This window comes from Mus pahari, chromosome 15, assembly GCF_900095145.1.
Source record: "Mus pahari chromosome 15, PAHARI_EIJ_v1.1, whole genome shotgun sequence".
NCBI lineage: Eukaryota > Metazoa > Chordata > Mammalia > Rodentia > Muridae > Mus > Mus pahari.
Window position 1 is genome coordinate 75,264,858 of NC_034604.1, and position 16,741 is coordinate 75,281,598.

The 16,741-nt window shown below is 47.8% G+C and overlaps 1 protein-coding gene across 4 annotated transcripts in view; it reads left to right on the forward strand.

The window, feature by feature from the left end:
* Positions 1-16,741, forward strand: part of Mbp (myelin basic protein) — a 108,849-nt gene that overhangs the window by 12,276 nt on the left and 79,832 nt on the right. For all 4 annotated transcript variants that reach the window (XM_029546893.1, XM_029546895.1, XM_029546894.1 and 1 more), the window contains exon 2: positions 13,348-13,423. In XM_029546893.1, coding sequence (XP_029402753.1) covers positions 13,373-13,423 — 51 coding nt within the window. In that variant the 5' untranslated portion in view covers positions 13,348-13,372. The remainder of the gene's footprint in view (positions 1-13,347; positions 13,424-16,741) is intronic.

A 16,741-nucleotide genomic window follows, 5' to 3' on the forward strand; every position in this document is an offset into this window, starting at 1 on the left:
AGAGAGAGAGAGAGAGAGAGAGAGAGAGAGAGAGAGAGAGAGAGAGAGCGCTCGGATTTCACAACCGAGATCAACAGAGCACATACAGATACTGTGATCTGGAGAGAGGCATGACCAGGGTTTACCAGGCAAGAAATAGGACTGACAATTCGCCCTACGGAGATATTTGCATTTCCTACATGCATAGCAATTCCCGTTGCTAGGCATTCCTAGCCATCTTGATTTCATTAGAGCAATAAGATCGTAGAACCTTAGTCTCTTGACACTCTCGGGTTTTCAAAAGGGCCCTCACCTTTTTAGACCCAAAAGCATTATCTAAACCTCATGTGGCATGCAGAAAATGCTTGAAGCCCAGTCTCAAGGAACAAGCTTCTCAGACCCCTGCCGTGCCTGGTGAGAGCCGGACTCAGCTTTTTCAATAACACTCCACGGCCTTGCTAATTATTCGGTTAAACCCATTTTTCAATAACTATTTGAAAAGGTATCTGATTTCATGGTGCATTCTTAGAATGTTTCCTTATGGTGCTAAAACGATGACTCAGCAGTTAAACGCACTGGCTGCTCTTCCAGAGAACCGGGGTCCAATTCCCAGCCCTCACAGGGTGCCTCATAACTCCAGTCCTGGGGAGTTCAACATCTCTTCTGTATTCCCTGGCACTAGGCACTCACACAGGACACAAACATACAACTAAGCAAGCACTCGTGCACATAGAATCGATTTTAAAAGAACAACAAAAAAATATTTCCTTATCTGTTGATATCTTGTGATAATTTTTTCCCCCGTGAAGGAAAGGGCTACAGAAGATTGTCAGTCATCTTACAATTAGACGTGGAATGTAGACAGAAGCCACTTCTCTAACTTGTCTCCTTTCCTTAGTCTAAGACTGGCATCCATCCAGACCCCTCTTTCTGTAACACCAAGTCATCTGGTCAGTCTGTGCTCTTGAACCAAATCTCTGAAGGCAGCGTTCAGCACAGGAGTCAGGAGTAGGGCCCAAGTGGGCCACAGGACACTTCTGCCCAGCTCTGGCTGCAACTGCTTTGTGGACTTCTGCCAGTCAGTGTTACCAAACCTCACACATGCTCATGCCTCAAGCATATAGGTTACATAAGAAAGGACATTTCCAGAAGTTCAGGTAATCCAGCACATGGTAAGTGAGGCCAAGGTGGGGTCCACCCAGAGTCCTCTGCATGGTGTCTCACTGTCCCTTTAAGGCCATTGTCACTTGCAGTATTCTGTTGGCTGGTGTGTAGTGTGTGTTTGCATGCTTGTGTGTGTGTGTGTGTGTGTGTGTGTGTGTGTGTGTGTGTGTGTGTGTGTGCGCGCGAATGCTTGTGTATGGAGGCCAGAGGTCATTGAGTGTGTTTCTCCATTTCTGTCTTCTCGTGTTTGGAGACACAGTCCTTATGAGAACGTGAAGCTCACTGCCTCACCAGGACTGGCTAGCGGGCAAGCACCAGGGAGCACTCTCATCTTTGCCTACCCAGCATTGGGACTGCAGGTTTGCAGCACCACGCCTAGCTTTTTCAGTGGATCCTGGGACTCCACACTCAGACTCTCACGCTTGTGCAGCAAGCCCTTTACCCACTGAGCTGTCAGAAGTCTTTGTCATTCAGTCATGTCTTAGGAAGACTAGCTCACTAATAAATCACATGCCTTTGTGAAAAGGAAGGGCTCTTAGGAGACGGGGGCTAAGCCATTTATCCGAGGTCACCGTGGGTTGACGGCTTCTGATTGCATTCCTTTGTCTGATTATGATCTGAAAGGCCCTGGAAAGTTCCAGAGAGTCCTAGAAGGAAGTTATTCAGTAAAAATGCTACCTGTGCCTGTAAGGACATGGCAACCCATCAGGAGATGGGCTCCAGGCCAGGTATCCCATGAGACTCTGGTGACGTCACGGCATGACGTAGACCAACAACTCTGGGATGCTGTCATCTTGGTGCAGAGAAGGCAAGTTTGTGTTCATCACGGCCCAAACTCTAGGTCACCCGAGGTCACCTGCAAACTGTGACCAGTGCATGAGCCAGCATATGGCTCCCTCCATAAGTCATGCTAAGCCCCTGGTAGTCACACTGGGGAGGCTGAGCTGGAGGGGGGCAAATACCACAGACAAACATAGTTCTGTTGGTTGTCACTGGTACTCCATGCCCAGGGTGTGTGTGTGTGTGTGGCTTCTGTAATTAGCATGTTGTGCTTCAGTCATTGCCAGACTTGTCATAGCAATGGTGTGACTACCCACCATTTGGGGAGGGAGATGCCTGAAGATAAAGTTGGGGCTGACACAGTTCCCAAGGGAGATCCCAAACCAGGGCCTCATTCATGTCTCTGTGCCTGCATTCATTACCAGCAATCACTCCATGGCACGACCAGGAAATGGAGTGTGTCGCCTGGGCCTCTACAGATAAGGAGAAACAGGTGCCAAGTCCCCAGAGCACGGCAGGGAAGGTGGGACCCAAAGGGTGCTGCCCTAACATGTCTGTTCCTAGAGCCTCGGGTGTTTCCTCTCCAGTACCATCCCAACCAGGGTGGGGCAGCTGTGCAGCGCATGCTTGGGATACAAAGCATACCTGTGACCCCGCCTCACGGAAGCCAGCAGGGTGGGACATTGCTTCCTCATGACCAGTTCAGACAAACATGACTTAGGAACCAGCAGTGATGGCAGGGGAAGGGTGCGTAACTGCAGATACCACCCTCGGTGAGTCGTTCTTCCCAGGAGCCCGGCCCCCAGGGGTGTGCTGCCCCAGCCTGTCTGGTCTCACAGACCCAGGAGCTTCCTGGTGACCCTGTTATTTTCTCCTGAGAACTCCATATCTTCCCATAAAAGCTGAGCGTCCTTTCTAACCTCGTAGATAGGCAGGTACAGAAATCTCAAGCTGGAGTCTGGAGGTGGCTCAGGAAGCGGACGAAGCGTGTGCTTGCCTCACAGTCATAAAAGCCTGGGTTCTGTCTGCAAAGCCCATGGTTTGCACTTGTGATCCCAGCACCGAGGAGGTGGAGACGCTTAGGGTTCACGGAAGAGTCAGACCGGTCTAATCCCTGAGCCCGAGGTCCAAAACCAAGGTGGAGAGTGCCTGAGGCATGGTGTCTGAAGTTGACCTCTGACCCCCACACACAGATGCATGAACATGGACACACGCGCTTGTTGCACCTGCGCATGTGTGCACATACACACACATAGCCCTGTAGCTGACCCAGCCTGAGCTGGAGGGAACTGCTCTGCAGTCTCTAATGAGCTCCATACTGGGAAGGATGTCCTGAGAGCAAGCCGGCAGCCTCAGGACCAGACGTTCGCTGATTCACCCTGGTGATAGCTTGCCGGAATCAGCTGATGCTCTTAAGTGATCAACTCAAGGGATGGAAGGGAATCAGGTTTCCACGGATTCCATTTTCCTGCAGTTCTGGAACATTCCTCTAAAGTGAATTTCAATAACCTTCAGACCGTGCTCTGTGCTGTAGACATGCTTAGCCCTAACAAGTCTCAAAAAGACAGGCTTGCAATCAAGCAGACGGATGCGTCCCTGATGCTCCAAAGCAGAAATCCCCAGGTCCGGAAGATGAGACCTAGGAGAGAAGCCATCACTGAGACATATCCTCAGCTGGGAGGATGTAGGCAGAGGGTGGAAGAGAGCCACATAGGAAGCAGCTTGAGCCCATGTGCATGTACACACACACACACAGAGAGGGGGAGAGAGACTCTGAGTCTGCACAGGACGGAGAGGGAGAGCTAGAACCAGCCAGAGAGGCAGGGAGAGGACCTGTCCTGTCTGCTGTTTCCCAGTGATAAGCAGTGTCACGTTCTCCTGTGGAGGAGACCCCAATCCAAAGAGCCAGAAGCAGGGTGGGTAAGAAGGAAGACTGAGAGAGAGAGAGAGAGAGAGAGAGAGAGAGAGAGAGAGAGAGAGAGAGAGAGAGAAGCCAATTGCTCCCAACAAGGTGGAAACACTGAGACAGAAACACAAGGCCACTTAATGAGTGTGGGTTCCTGACTCTCACACACCTGAGGTGTGGTGTGTGTACCTGACTGGACAGGGATCCTCATGAGCCAACAGCCAACTGCTACTTGGTTAAAGTAAGTTTCCCTTCAAGTTCCCTTTCCCCAAACTGTGATGTTCTGAGTGTATATAGATAAGATCTGTATATGTCTATGTGTATACGTATGAATGCATGTCTTTGTGTGTGTATATGTGAGTGTGTATCTTTGTCTATGTGCATGTATGTATGAATGTATGTCTGTGTATATGTGCGTCCATATGTGTGGCTGTATGCCTTGTGTGTGCATCCCTGCACACACGTGCTGTTTAGCTGCCGTTTTTTGGTGATGCCGCTTGCTATCTGTTTCTGAGCTCTAAGCACAGGCTGTTACAAGAATGTTGGCAATGGAGCAATGATTTCATGCGTGCTGACAAAAGAGTGTGAGGCAGAGGAGAAGGATGAGACACAGAAAGAGAGAGACAAAGACAGAGCGAGACGGGCTCAGAGAGGACTTGGACACCAAGGACTAAGCCTGGCCACTCAGCGTCTGTCCCCTTGATCTTTGATTTCATGCATGTCCCCTGATCTATTGGGTTTCTTCCCTGTCTTTCTTTAAAAGTCAAGGAAGCAGAGCCATCCACTGCCCCCACGTGAGGCCATCTGTGTCCACATTCAGGGTGGGGTTTATTTCATCTGCAGGAGAACCCAGCATGTTAAATGTGGCACCTGGGATGCTATCCCACTTTGTCCAGGTCACAATGTCCGTCTGTGGCCCTGGGGTTCTTGGGGGGAAAGGAATCTCTGTAAGAGGCCATGGGCCTGCTGAACCTGGTGCACAGGAGGGGCTCTTGCTGCAGAGTCTAGCAGGAAACCTCCTGTCCTGCAAAGGGAAGATGCTAGACTTCTGAAATGTCCCCTCTTCAACACACATTCCCTTAGTCGTGGAACATTTTTTTTTTCTTTTTTTCCTGTTTTGTCTTTTTTGTTTTGGTTTGGTTGTTTTGTTGTTGTTGTTTTGGGGTTTTTTGTTTGTTTGTTTGTTTGTTTTATTTCCAGACAGGGTTTCTCTGTGTAGCCCTGGCTGTCCTGGAACTCACTCTGTAGACCAAGTTGGCCTTGAACTCAGAAATCCTCCTGCCTCTGCCTCCCAAGAACTGGGACTAAAGGCGTGCGCCACCACTGCCCGGCCAAGTTTTCTTTAAGAAGCCTTCTGACCCATGCAGTCTACACTATCCTTTCCTTCAGTGGAATTCTTCCAGATCAGGTGTCTGTCTCCTCCCAAACACTACAGCATCCATGTGCGTTACAGTTCCACCACTGACGCTAAAAAAAAAAAAAAAAAAAAAAACAGTCTCTAAGAACATAGAGATAGAAATAGACATAGACATAGGTCAAGGGATAGAAAGAAGAGCCACTGGCCAATGCAGATATCTAAATCTACAAAGACTGGCAACCGTGAATGGCTAGTGATAAAATTTTTGGGCTGGCTGTTGAGAATGAGGTTTCAAGAACGTGAAAAGGCAGAGAAGGGAACCCCTTTAAAGGGATTTCAAGCTTTTGCCAATGTTTACTCCCCCCTTTCCTCAGTCACAGTTACTGAGATAGTTTTAGAAAATCTGTCTCAATCGGCAGGCTTTGGGATTGAGTGTCCTGTGCGTGTTACAGTCTACAAATACAGAAAGACTTGTTTACTTGGTGACTCATTGAGGCACAGAACCAATGCTTTATAAGTGTTTGCTGAAAGCAGAAAGCCCTTTGCCAGGACATGACCACATGAAACTGCAAGGCATCCTGGGAAATGGTTTCCACTTGGGCTGCTGTGTTGGCAGATAGCCACAGGTGTGATTCTCTGTCTTAAAGAATAAGGAAAAGGTGGGCGCTGGGAGAAGGTCCTCTCCATGCACATATAGCAAGAGCTTGGGACCCTGAAAATAATCTCTCTCTCTCTCTCTCTCTCTCTCTCTCTCCCTCCCTCCCTCCCTCTCTCCCTCCACCCTCTCTCTTTCCATATATATATATAGTATTTATTTTTTGTTCAGTTATGTATGTATGTGTTATATATGTATGTATATATGTGTGCATGCATGTTCATATGTGGCAGTCAGAGGACAGCTTTCAGGAACTAGTTCTTTTCTTCTACAATGTGGGTCCTAGGGCTGGAATTCAGATCGTCCAGCTTGGTGGCCAGTACCATTTTTCCACTGAGCTATCTTGATGGCTCCAGGATCTCTTCTGTGAAAACACTCACAAAATGAGCTTTCTTGGGAATCCTGAGTGCTCTTTTGTATCACACGTGGGGAAACTCCTTTCTGTAGAGCTGGACTGAAAGTCTGTCTGCATTGCAACCCCGCAGCTTGACCACAGCAGCGAGGGTGTGTGGAAATCAAGCAAGGCAAAGGCTTGGGCCAGGCACATTCAAGCATTTCAGATGCATGAGTCATAGTTTGTTGACCCTTTATCTGCATGAAGAAAGGCAGATTCCTCAGGAATTTAGCTTAAATGAGATAAAAAGTGATCTGATGGATTAGATCCACCATCCACCTTCCTTTATATGCCCTCGCCACTACACCATCAGTGATGCACAAAACCCTCAAAAGTCACTTCCAAGTTTTGAGCCTGACGTAAGTAGAGAGACCGTCGCTCCCTCACTCTCCTGAGCGTCACTTCCTGAGCCGTGCACTGGGAAGGGGCTGGCAGGGCTACTGCTGTAAAGTTTCTCAGTTTCAAAGGTTTACGGAAACGTGAGGGATAGAGCCGACTGTGGCAAAAAATAATCCCCGTAGCTCCATGGAAACGCCTATTTTGGGACCGCTTCCTTGAACATGAACTCAGAAAAAAAAAGAAAAAAACATTTTGCAATCAACAGTGTGTCATTTAATGAGGGAGAGAGAGGGGGAGAGAGAGAGAGAGAGAGAGAGAGAGAGAGAGAGAGAGAGAGCCAAAAACACTTGAAATCTGTGAAATAGTACAGCTGCCATTTATGTCCAGTGACGCACAAGACCTATCTCCTTCCGCATGTTCAAGTACACCCTACAAACACNTCAGAAAAAAAAAGAAAAAAACATTTTGCAATCATCTGTGTGTGAGTGAGTGAGGGAGAGAGAGAGAGAGAGAGAGAGAGAGAGAGAGAGAGAGAGAGAGAGGGAGCCAGCCAAAAGCACTTGAAATCTGTGAAATAGTACAGCTGCCATTTATGTCCAGTGACGCACAAGACCTATCTCCTTCCGCATGTTCAAGTACACCCTACAAACACCCAGCCACGAGCCCTGATAAGCAGTGGACACAGCAGTACACATGAGCAGCTCCTGGCCATCGTGTATTTGATATCTGAACAGCAACTGTGGTCACTCTCACCAGAGCAGCTTCTGGGAGGAAGGGAAGGTGGCGTGAATGCCAGTCTGCTGGCTCTCTACTACTGTCTCTCAGGACTATGCCTCAGTGAGGTTCCCATAGAGGCCGCTTTGCCGCTATGACTGTGTTAACCTTGGAGCTTTGAAGAGAAAGAACACAAACCCAAATCATGGCCAAATTAGTTAAAGCAGGCAATTAATTAAAGCAAGTTTGTTTATTCGCATATATATAGGGCTATCTCGCTCTAAAGGCAGGGTTCAAGAGATCAACACTGGAAATGAGTAAGATAAGAGGTTTTATAGTTCATGCGTAAGGGGCTTCCAAGTGGGATATTTGTCGGGTACATAGGTGGGGTTACAGGGCCATAGCAAGTTGGTCATAACGAGGTGGCCGTAACAAGGTGGTCATAAGAACTTGGAAACAAGGACATAACTGTTTCCTGGAAGAGGCAGTGTAGAGCCATTGTAGTTAGGTTACAGGTGGGGCGTGGCCCAGCCCTTGAGAAACAGGGATTTACTCATTGATAGGAATGAACCTAGCTTTCCTTTACTATATATATGATGGATTTTACGCCCAAGATGGAGGCAGGCTGGTTATCAATTGCACCCAGAGTTATTTCAGAAACACCCTGTGCACGTTTGTGTGATACCCCGAGGTCCCTTGGAAGTTAGACAGTTGTTCTTGCTTTCTCTCTTTCCCCACCCCCCACCCACGGATCTCAGTGGGTCTCCCCCCCCCCCCCGCCGCCCGCCCTTTCCTTCACTTGGCTGTGGAGTTTTCCTCTTGGCTGATGGCGTGACGTAATGCCAGGGCTTCTCGGTGCATTTGCCCTTCCGTTGACCTGGCAGTTTGAGTGGAGACCCTTGTATCTGGAAAGTCATGTCCCAGCCTCAGCAATATGTTAAAGGGAGAGAGGAGATGGTGTCTCGTCAGCTGCTTACTGTTCGTTCTCCCCAGGAGGCGAGGCCTAAGCACTAGGGACAGCGGCAATCTATCTCTCAAACATCCTGACCCTGACCCTGACCCCAGCCTGACACCCCTACAGCTCCTAGGTTTCCTGGTCACCGCAAGGCAGGATGAGAACTTGGACCAACGGCATATGAAATTAATAATAAACTTTAATATCAAGTTTATGTGGTCTTATAAATGAAACCTAATCTTCTGCTATTAAATGTATTCTCAATTGTACTATTTACAATTTATAAATTCCCAATCTTACATTCATGTCTTTACTAATAATGACATTATCGACACCATTATTTTGCCTTCAACCATAATGACATATTGTCTTATACTTCCTTTTAATGTTTAGTTTTGTTCCTAGATCTATTAATATTTTCTCTTTGATTTATTATATTCCATTTTAAGAGGAAGTCAGAAAATAAACTTTATTCTCTTAACCAATTAAGAATGCAAAACCAAGGTTCATGAAAATTATAATTTGATTCACAAAATTATAATTATTTAAAATTATAGTTTAGAAATTATATGCAAATCTCAATTTTACTTAAAGTACAAAATATGATGTACAAATGGCATATTCCAAATAAAATTCTTTCAAATGCTTTAAGAAAAAGAAAGAAAGAAATTAAGGCTCAAGGAGTGGAGCCTCACCCAAGGTCACCCTCTCGAAGGCTCCATCAGGACAGGGCCTCACTTGTCCTGTCTGCCCTTCAGAAAGTCCAAGCCCCTTGCAAAACAAAGATGGGAAATTACCGAGGAGCCAGCGACCTGAGTCACTGATGCCTTCCTCAGATGGCCAGGGACTCCCTTCCAGCTTTGTGGAGCACATAGTTAGATATCACAGTAAAGACTGGATTGCCTCCTACCACATGGAGGTGACTAACTATCCCCAAGAGTATGTTTCAGGCTCCACTTGGCATCGGAGACAGTCTTAGGACAGACACTATCCAAGACTGCCCAAAGCCCTGCAGGCTGAGAAGCTGACCAGTGTAGAAGAATGTCAGTCTCATGGCACGTGGATGTCTCCCTCATCCCAGTCCTCCGCTCTATCCAGAACATCCTTAGTTATCCAAGGGCAGCCTGCACAATCACCAGGGTTCCTGCAGAGTCTATGCTGCCACCATATTTTCTCTCTTGCTCCAATTTACTGCAAAACTGAACCTAAAATAAGGCTAACTGCAGACACAGGCCGCTCTTCCCAGCAGCACTCTGTGGTTGCAGCTGGTGGTTCAAGTTCCCAGTCCCCAAGCAGGGCCTAAAGGCAGTCATGAGATTTAACAAGGCTAACTGTCTGCCACCCAGAGCCAGAAAACAAAGGACCTGCAAGCTTCTTTGTTACCATACTCTAAGAAAGGACTCAGTCCCTGAGGGCTAGCCTCAGGAGGTCCTGGACACTTGTGATCACTTTGTGTCACTTGCCTTTCTTCTGCCTCTTCATCTGTCATACACAGAAGGCTAGTCACCAGTTTTATTTACTGTTGTTGCTATTTTAAAGGCAGGTTCTTACAATGTAGCCCTGGCTTTCCTAAACCTTACTATGTAGACCTAGGCTGGCCTCAGGCTCTCAGAAGTCTGCTTCGGCCTCCCAGTCCACCCTGACTCCACACTATAACTAAGTTTATTTAAAAGTCTGATTGGTGATTTTGTTATTGCAGTGGTGGTTGAGCCTGGCACCCTTGGGATTTTGAAATATTGGTGGAAATTGTCACCCCAGGTATCAGCATGGAGTCTCCATACAAAATATGATGAAGCCTTGGCTTGGTGGGACGGCTAAGCTTGAAGGGCCTGAATCAAACCAGTTCCCCTTTGTCCAGAATACATTGGTGTAAGAGGAGGAGCCGATAACTAAAATCTGGTTCCCTAATTGTTTCTTGATTGGGTCAATAAAACCGGCAGAAGCTAATTGGTAGGTGAAGAGAATAATGTGGGTTTTCCAGGTCCCAGGAGGGAGAAGAGGAGATGAGAGATTTGGGGAATCGACCAGGCTGTGGAGGGAGAGGAAGTAGCAGACATGTAACTCTCAGGGACCGATAGTTTGTAACCTCCACAGGTGGCTGCAGAGGCTAAGGAGGATGGGGCAAGATATTCTTCACCCAGCAGTTGTGTTATCTGACTGGTTTTAAAATATTAAGGCTGTCTGGTGTTTTCCATCCACCGTGATAAAGGCACAGCCATAGGGCTGTTGTTAGAGGTTTGGTGGAGCTAGCTGGGGGAGCTGGGGGAGCTGGCCATTGCTGGCACCAGGCAAGGAACAAGCGTGCATTTTAAATCACATTCGACACACAGGTGGCCCCACAGTTTCAACCTGCGACACATCTTGGAGGCTTGCTTTTGCAAGAAGGAAGCATCACAGCTGAGCTTTTTAAAACGGCATGGAATTAGAGGCCAAAGTTCAGAAAGACAGGATGCATTCCTTGGCTCAAGGTTGACTGTACACACACAGCACGGATGCTTGGGTCCACCCACAGGAAATGGAAGGGTCATTCTTTCATAATCTTTCCCACTCCACTTGTTTTAAGTCCCCAGGCCCTCAAACCTCCAACTCCCATTGACAGGGATGTTTCAGAAAAGTTGTGCCAGTTTAAATCAAGAAGACATCGGTAGACCAGCCATGGGTGCTGAAGTCACCTACCTAGGAAACTTTGCCTTTTACAGACCACACACACACCAAACACAGAGGTCACCCTGTGCTTCCTCAGTGTCAGGACTTTATCTGTCATTCGACAGACAGAGCATGGTGGCTACTTCCACTGAAGCAGCCTCAAGTGAGCCCTTTAAAACCCCACTCAGACCCATCTATCTACATCCTTTTTAGCCATACAGTAGAAAGCAGGAGTGGCTTCCCCTTTGCACAGAGTTGTTGCCACCACACACATGGGCTCTGTACCCAGAGGGGACCGCCACCCTGTGGGCAGAATGGCAGAATAAGTTCTCGGTGCTGTACAAGAGTTGTATACATTGAGCAACGCTTTATCCCATAAATTGGAGTGAGTGTCTGAGGGTTCCACAGAGATGGGTTGCATAGGTGGGAGATGGAGAACGGCCGTTTCTCAGTTACTGTCCTGTAAGACATAGTCAGAGAGCCAGACAACTCACATCAGGATGCTTGTGCTGTGGTTTTTAAGGATTAAAGGACATGGGGCGCTACACTGTTAAACCAAGTGGAATCTGCAGAGTTTGGGAATCTGCCCTGGGCTGGCTGGTTTTGTGTGTCAGCTTGACACAAGGTAGAGTCATCAGAGAGGAAGGAGCCGAGGAAATGTCTCCTCGAGCTCCAGCTCTAAGGCATTTTCTCAATTAGTGATCAATGGGGGAGGGCTCAGCCCATGGTGGGTGGTGCCATCCCTGGGATTGTAGTCTTGGATTCTATAAGAAAGCAGGCTGAGCAAGCCAGATGAAGCAGGCTAGTAAGCAGCACCCCTCCATGGCTTCTGCATTAGCCCCTGTCTCCAGGTTCCAGCTCTGCTTGAGTTCCTGTCCTGACTTCCTCCAGGGATGGACTATGATCTGGAAGTATGAGCCGAATAAACCCTTTCCTCCTCAGCTTGCTTGGTCGTGGTCATGGTGTTCTGCAGTAGAAACCCAGTCTAGGGCATACCCTGTTCTCTCTCCCCAAAGGTCAGACAATAGCTACCTTTAGGCTCGAAAGCTGGAACCCCAGTCTAGTGACTCCATGTCAGCTAATCCAGGCTGTGGGGCCAGTGAGAGGGAGACCTGTGCCCAGGCATCAACATCTCTTCTTTCCCCCTGCTTCTTCCTCACTTCCCCTTCCACTTCCTCTTCCCCTTCCTCTTCCCCTTCCTCTTCCTCTTTCTCTTTCCCTTCCTCTTCCCCTTCCTCTTCTCCTTCCACTTGCCCTTCCTCTTCCCCTTCCTCTTCCCCCATTGTTGTTGTTGCTGCTGTTTTTGCTTTTAGGGTTTCAGGGTTTTCTCTTTTGTTTTGTACTTTTGTAAAGGACTCCATATGGCCCATTAACCCTGTCTGGCCTTGAACTAGCTAAATAGCTGAGGGTGGCCTTGAACTGCTGATCTCCTGCCTCCACATCACAAGTGCTGAGATGACATGTGTGCCAACCACTCATGTTTTAGTCTTCTTTAGTTACCGAAGTGCTCCAGGTGTGGGGGAGATCGAAAGTCCGGTGCTGGGCTCCTCATGTCCATGAAAAGAGTGAGCTTTCAAGAACAAAATGTGCCTTTTACACAGGCTGTGCTGTGTCCTACTCTGTTCCTATTACAAAAATCAAAGCGCCTTGGAGGACTCCTTGATGGGGGAGCGAGCTCTGGAGTGCTCACATGTTTAAATGACCCTAAAATGATTTCCTGGAAGAATCGGGTCACAGACTGAACAAGTGTCACTCTGCGGAAGGATTGGTTAATTGTGGCCAGGACTTACTTTGTTGGGAATGGCTTTGGCCAAATTCCTCAACTCTGGGCACCTTTTGGAAAAGAATGGTGTGTGTTTGCTGTGAAGACCGGAAAAGAATGGTGTGTGTTTGCTGTGAAGACCGGGGCTAGGGAATGAAAAAGAAGAGGACGTGCTTGTCTTTATTCCACTTTATCTTCCCTGCCAACTCTGCACATTCGTTGGATAGTTGTGTAAGAAACAGCATTGCTCTGGCCTTGGCCACCCATGATGCTCAGCCTCTCCAGGAGGAGGCATGAACATCTGTCCATCATCTTCCATTTGGAAAATCATACAGAATATTTCTGACACCTCAGCTCCTCTTCCCCGCCCATGCTCCTCCCCACCCCCACTCTGTTACACTCAAATATGAGTTGGAGCTCTGGGTATTGCATCTATGTTTGATGGTCGGTGGGGTCTTGAGTGCGTAGACATCTTTATAGATGATCACACACTCAAAAGTTGGTCACTGAACAGAGTTAGACAGTTGCTGTCATTCTGTTTTCTAGATCTTTCCCCGAGAGTCCAGGAACAATATTTATTGGCAACTTTGGCTGTGTCTCCTGAATTCTCAGGGCTGTGGATCATGGGATTTTTGCTGTGGTCAAAGCCCTCTAGAAGTATTGACTTCGCAGCTGACACCTTCTCTTCTCTTCTAGCTCTTGAACACCCCATTGGGTTGCCATGGGAAACCACTCTGGAAAGCGAGAATTATCTGCTGAGAAGGCCAGTAAGGTAAGGCTCGGCTGAGGCCAACTCTCCAGCCCCGGGGCTTAGTCCAACCAAAGTCGAAGTGGAGCCTTAACAAGAACAGTTCCTGAATGACGGGGTGGAGGCTGGGTCCTTGCTGTTGTTATTAGATATTGTTGTAATTTACTCAGGAGGATTGCCTCTCACCGTGACCTGGGAAGCAAATGAAGGAGGAGAGAGATGGCTTGGCATATGGTGGGGGTGGGAGGGAAAGAAAGAGGAAGATGGGGCAGAGGGAAAGGCTCCACCTGGGCGCCACTGGACTCATCCTAGACTCAGTATTCTCGGGAGAACAGAGACTGTAGGGACCCTTTGCTCGCACGAAAGCTTTTATTTCAGCATTCCTATTTGTAATAGTATTCCCAAACTTCACTATATCCTTAACCTCTCTGTTGAAGCTGTGAACCCCATTCATAAATCAGTAACAAACCCTCGTTCCCTGAGTTAGCGGAAGGCCCTGACTTTGGGTTGGAAAGCTGAACCTGAGTCTCAGGTGTGGTCAAAGGGTGGCAAGTAGGTGGGCCACTTCCTCTGCCTGCTGAGGTCAGCTGTGGGAAATGTAGGTAGATTCCGATTCCGGGTCTTTCCCCCATGAAATCGGCAACTTCTCTCCTGGTCCCCACCCAGGGTCTTGCTCTGCCCTGTCTGTACCTCTTGGAGTCCCCCAGCAGTCCATGTGAAGATGCTCAGCTGTGATATGCAAGGCTCCTTCCTCTACTGCATATCCCACACTTGTATGACCCAGGTTTTTCCCCAGAATTTGGGTTGTCCCTCTACCTTCAGAACCTCACACTGCCCATGACACACAAGTTGATAGGTTAACAGCCCAGCCACAGGCTGGTAGGTTATTAGTTTTCAGTTCTGCCCTTTCCCCATGCCTTCTACAGCTTGTCACAGAATATTTGGAATGCACAGATGAGCGAAGTAATCAATCAATCAATAATAAATAAATAATAATAAAATGTAGAAGCATCCCCTCCCTTGTACACACCAGCTTCCTCTCCCTGGTGAGTTTTTCTGCATGGTCTTTCCTGGTGGGGTCTGACCAGTGATGTTACTGTTATATTCTGAGTGTCTCCACACTCAGCATCTTCATACGAACCCTACGTGACCACAGAGTGCTATTGCCTAAATTTTTGTTCACTCTCCGTCACTGAAGAATCATTTCTGATCATGAAGAGATACAGTCTTCATTACTTTTTTAAATTGTGATAAAAACAATATGACCAAAGCAACTTATGGAAGCCAGGGTTCACTTGGGTTATGGTTCCAGAGGGATATGAGTCCAACATGAGGGAAGTGTGGCTGCAGGCACTAGGCATATTAGGAGAGACTGGATGCTGAAAGCTCACATCTTGAACAAAAGCATGAAGCAGAGAATGAACCAGAAATGGTGTTGATCCTTTAAACTCTCAAAGCCTGCCTCCAGTGACACCTTCTCCAGTGACATATCTCCTCCAGCAAGGCCACATCTAACCCTATCCAAACAGCACCACCAACTGGGGACCAAATGTTCAATGCCTGTACGTTCATGGCATGGTTGTTCTCATTCAAACTACCACATACGTCCAGTGTATCAGCTTTCTGAGCCCCACCCTTACCCCACCACCACCTAACGCATAGAGGAAGAAAAACTGCTCAAATTCTTTTCTTTTTTTTTTTTTTTAAATCCTTCTTGTATCTAATATAAAACAGTGTGCCTACCACTACGGACAAAAGATGATTGTGACCCCCCGACACACACACACAGAAGCACTTTTCAAAAGTCTGCTGCCCCTTTGCCACAGCCTGGATAGCATTTATTTTATAACAACAAACAGTAATGCCTCTTTGAGTGAGATTCAGTTTTCTACATCAGCCGATAAGACAACCACACACAGCTTTCTAACTCGTCCCTCACAAGGGGTGAGAAGCTTGAATCTCTCGGGGGTAGGACTTCACCTGAAAGTGTGAAGCAAGGTTATCCAGCTTCTCAGACACTGGTTTGCAAATATGTAAATGGCCAGCTGATATTGAGTGGAGTGGAGGTGACTCACTACCCTAACACAGTTAAATTAAGCTGGTGATGGCTTTGTGGCTGTGGTTGTCTGTAATGCTGGACCCTGGCAGGTTTACACACTGTGAGGACCGCACTTTGCCCAAGGCTGCCTGATTAGAATCTACTCTCACCAAAATCGAAACTTCACACAGCGCCCGGCCGCTGTCCCATCTCTCAGAGAGACTGATTTGAAACCCCAGCTTCAAAACGCCTCACTGACTCCTTCCTGTTGTCTACACTGTAAAACAAACACGGTGACAGTTATGCTTCTTGCCGTCAAAGGAAGATGGCAGCTCCCACGTGAAGCCTTTCTTGGACCACTGTTCTCTGAAAACTTTCCTTTAAAACTCTGATGATTTAAAAGCCACAGAGCTTTGAAAACTGTAGTTTCCCTATGTAAAAGCTCTTTCCCCACTAAACGAAAGGGAGAGATCCTCTGCTTCGGGGCCCTGAGCTGTACTCTGGGGCTAGGGAGGGCCCCTGCAGGGAGAATTTGCCCCATTCATTATCCTCCCACTGATCTGGAGCCACAAACTGGGACTGGTCCAGGGAACTGCAGGCTCCTTTTCCCCTGAGGAATTCCCCTCCTCCTACACTGAGGCACAGGGGCAACCTAATGAGCCTTCCCGAAGTCTCTCTTTACAACTTCAACCACACAGCTGCATGTAGATAGTCTTCTCAGTTTGTCTCTGAATGTCCACAAAACAGAAGAGACGCCCTCAATTCTGTGTCTTCAAGGCTTGAGCACCCCACCCACTACAGCAGACCCTCAGGGGCCTGGCAGATAAAGCCTGGTTAACTCTTCTGTTACAGGGAGGCCCTTCTCTCTGACACATCCGAGAGTTGGCTTTGTGGGTCAAGAAGCATCACTGGTTTCCGGGCAGTGGTGGTGCACGCCTTTAATCCCAGCACTCGGGAGGCAGAGGCAGGTGGATTTCTGAGTTCAAGGCCAGTCTGGTCTACAGAGTGAGTTCCAGGACAGCCAAGGCTACACAGAGAAACCCTGTCTCAAAAAGAAGAAGAAGAAGAAGAAGAAGAAGAAGAAGAAGAAGAAGAAGAAGAAGAAGAAGAAGAAGAAGAAGAAGAAGAAGAAGAAGAAGAAGAAGAAGAAGAAGAAGAAGAAGAAGAAGAAGAAGAAGAAGAATAATCATCCCTGGCCTCTTCTCTCTGTGCACAGTGTTCAAGTTACCAGGCAAGGTTTTCACAGAGGGAAACACAGTCTAAGAATGTCACCACCATCTTCCTCTCCTGCTGAGGAAGACTTC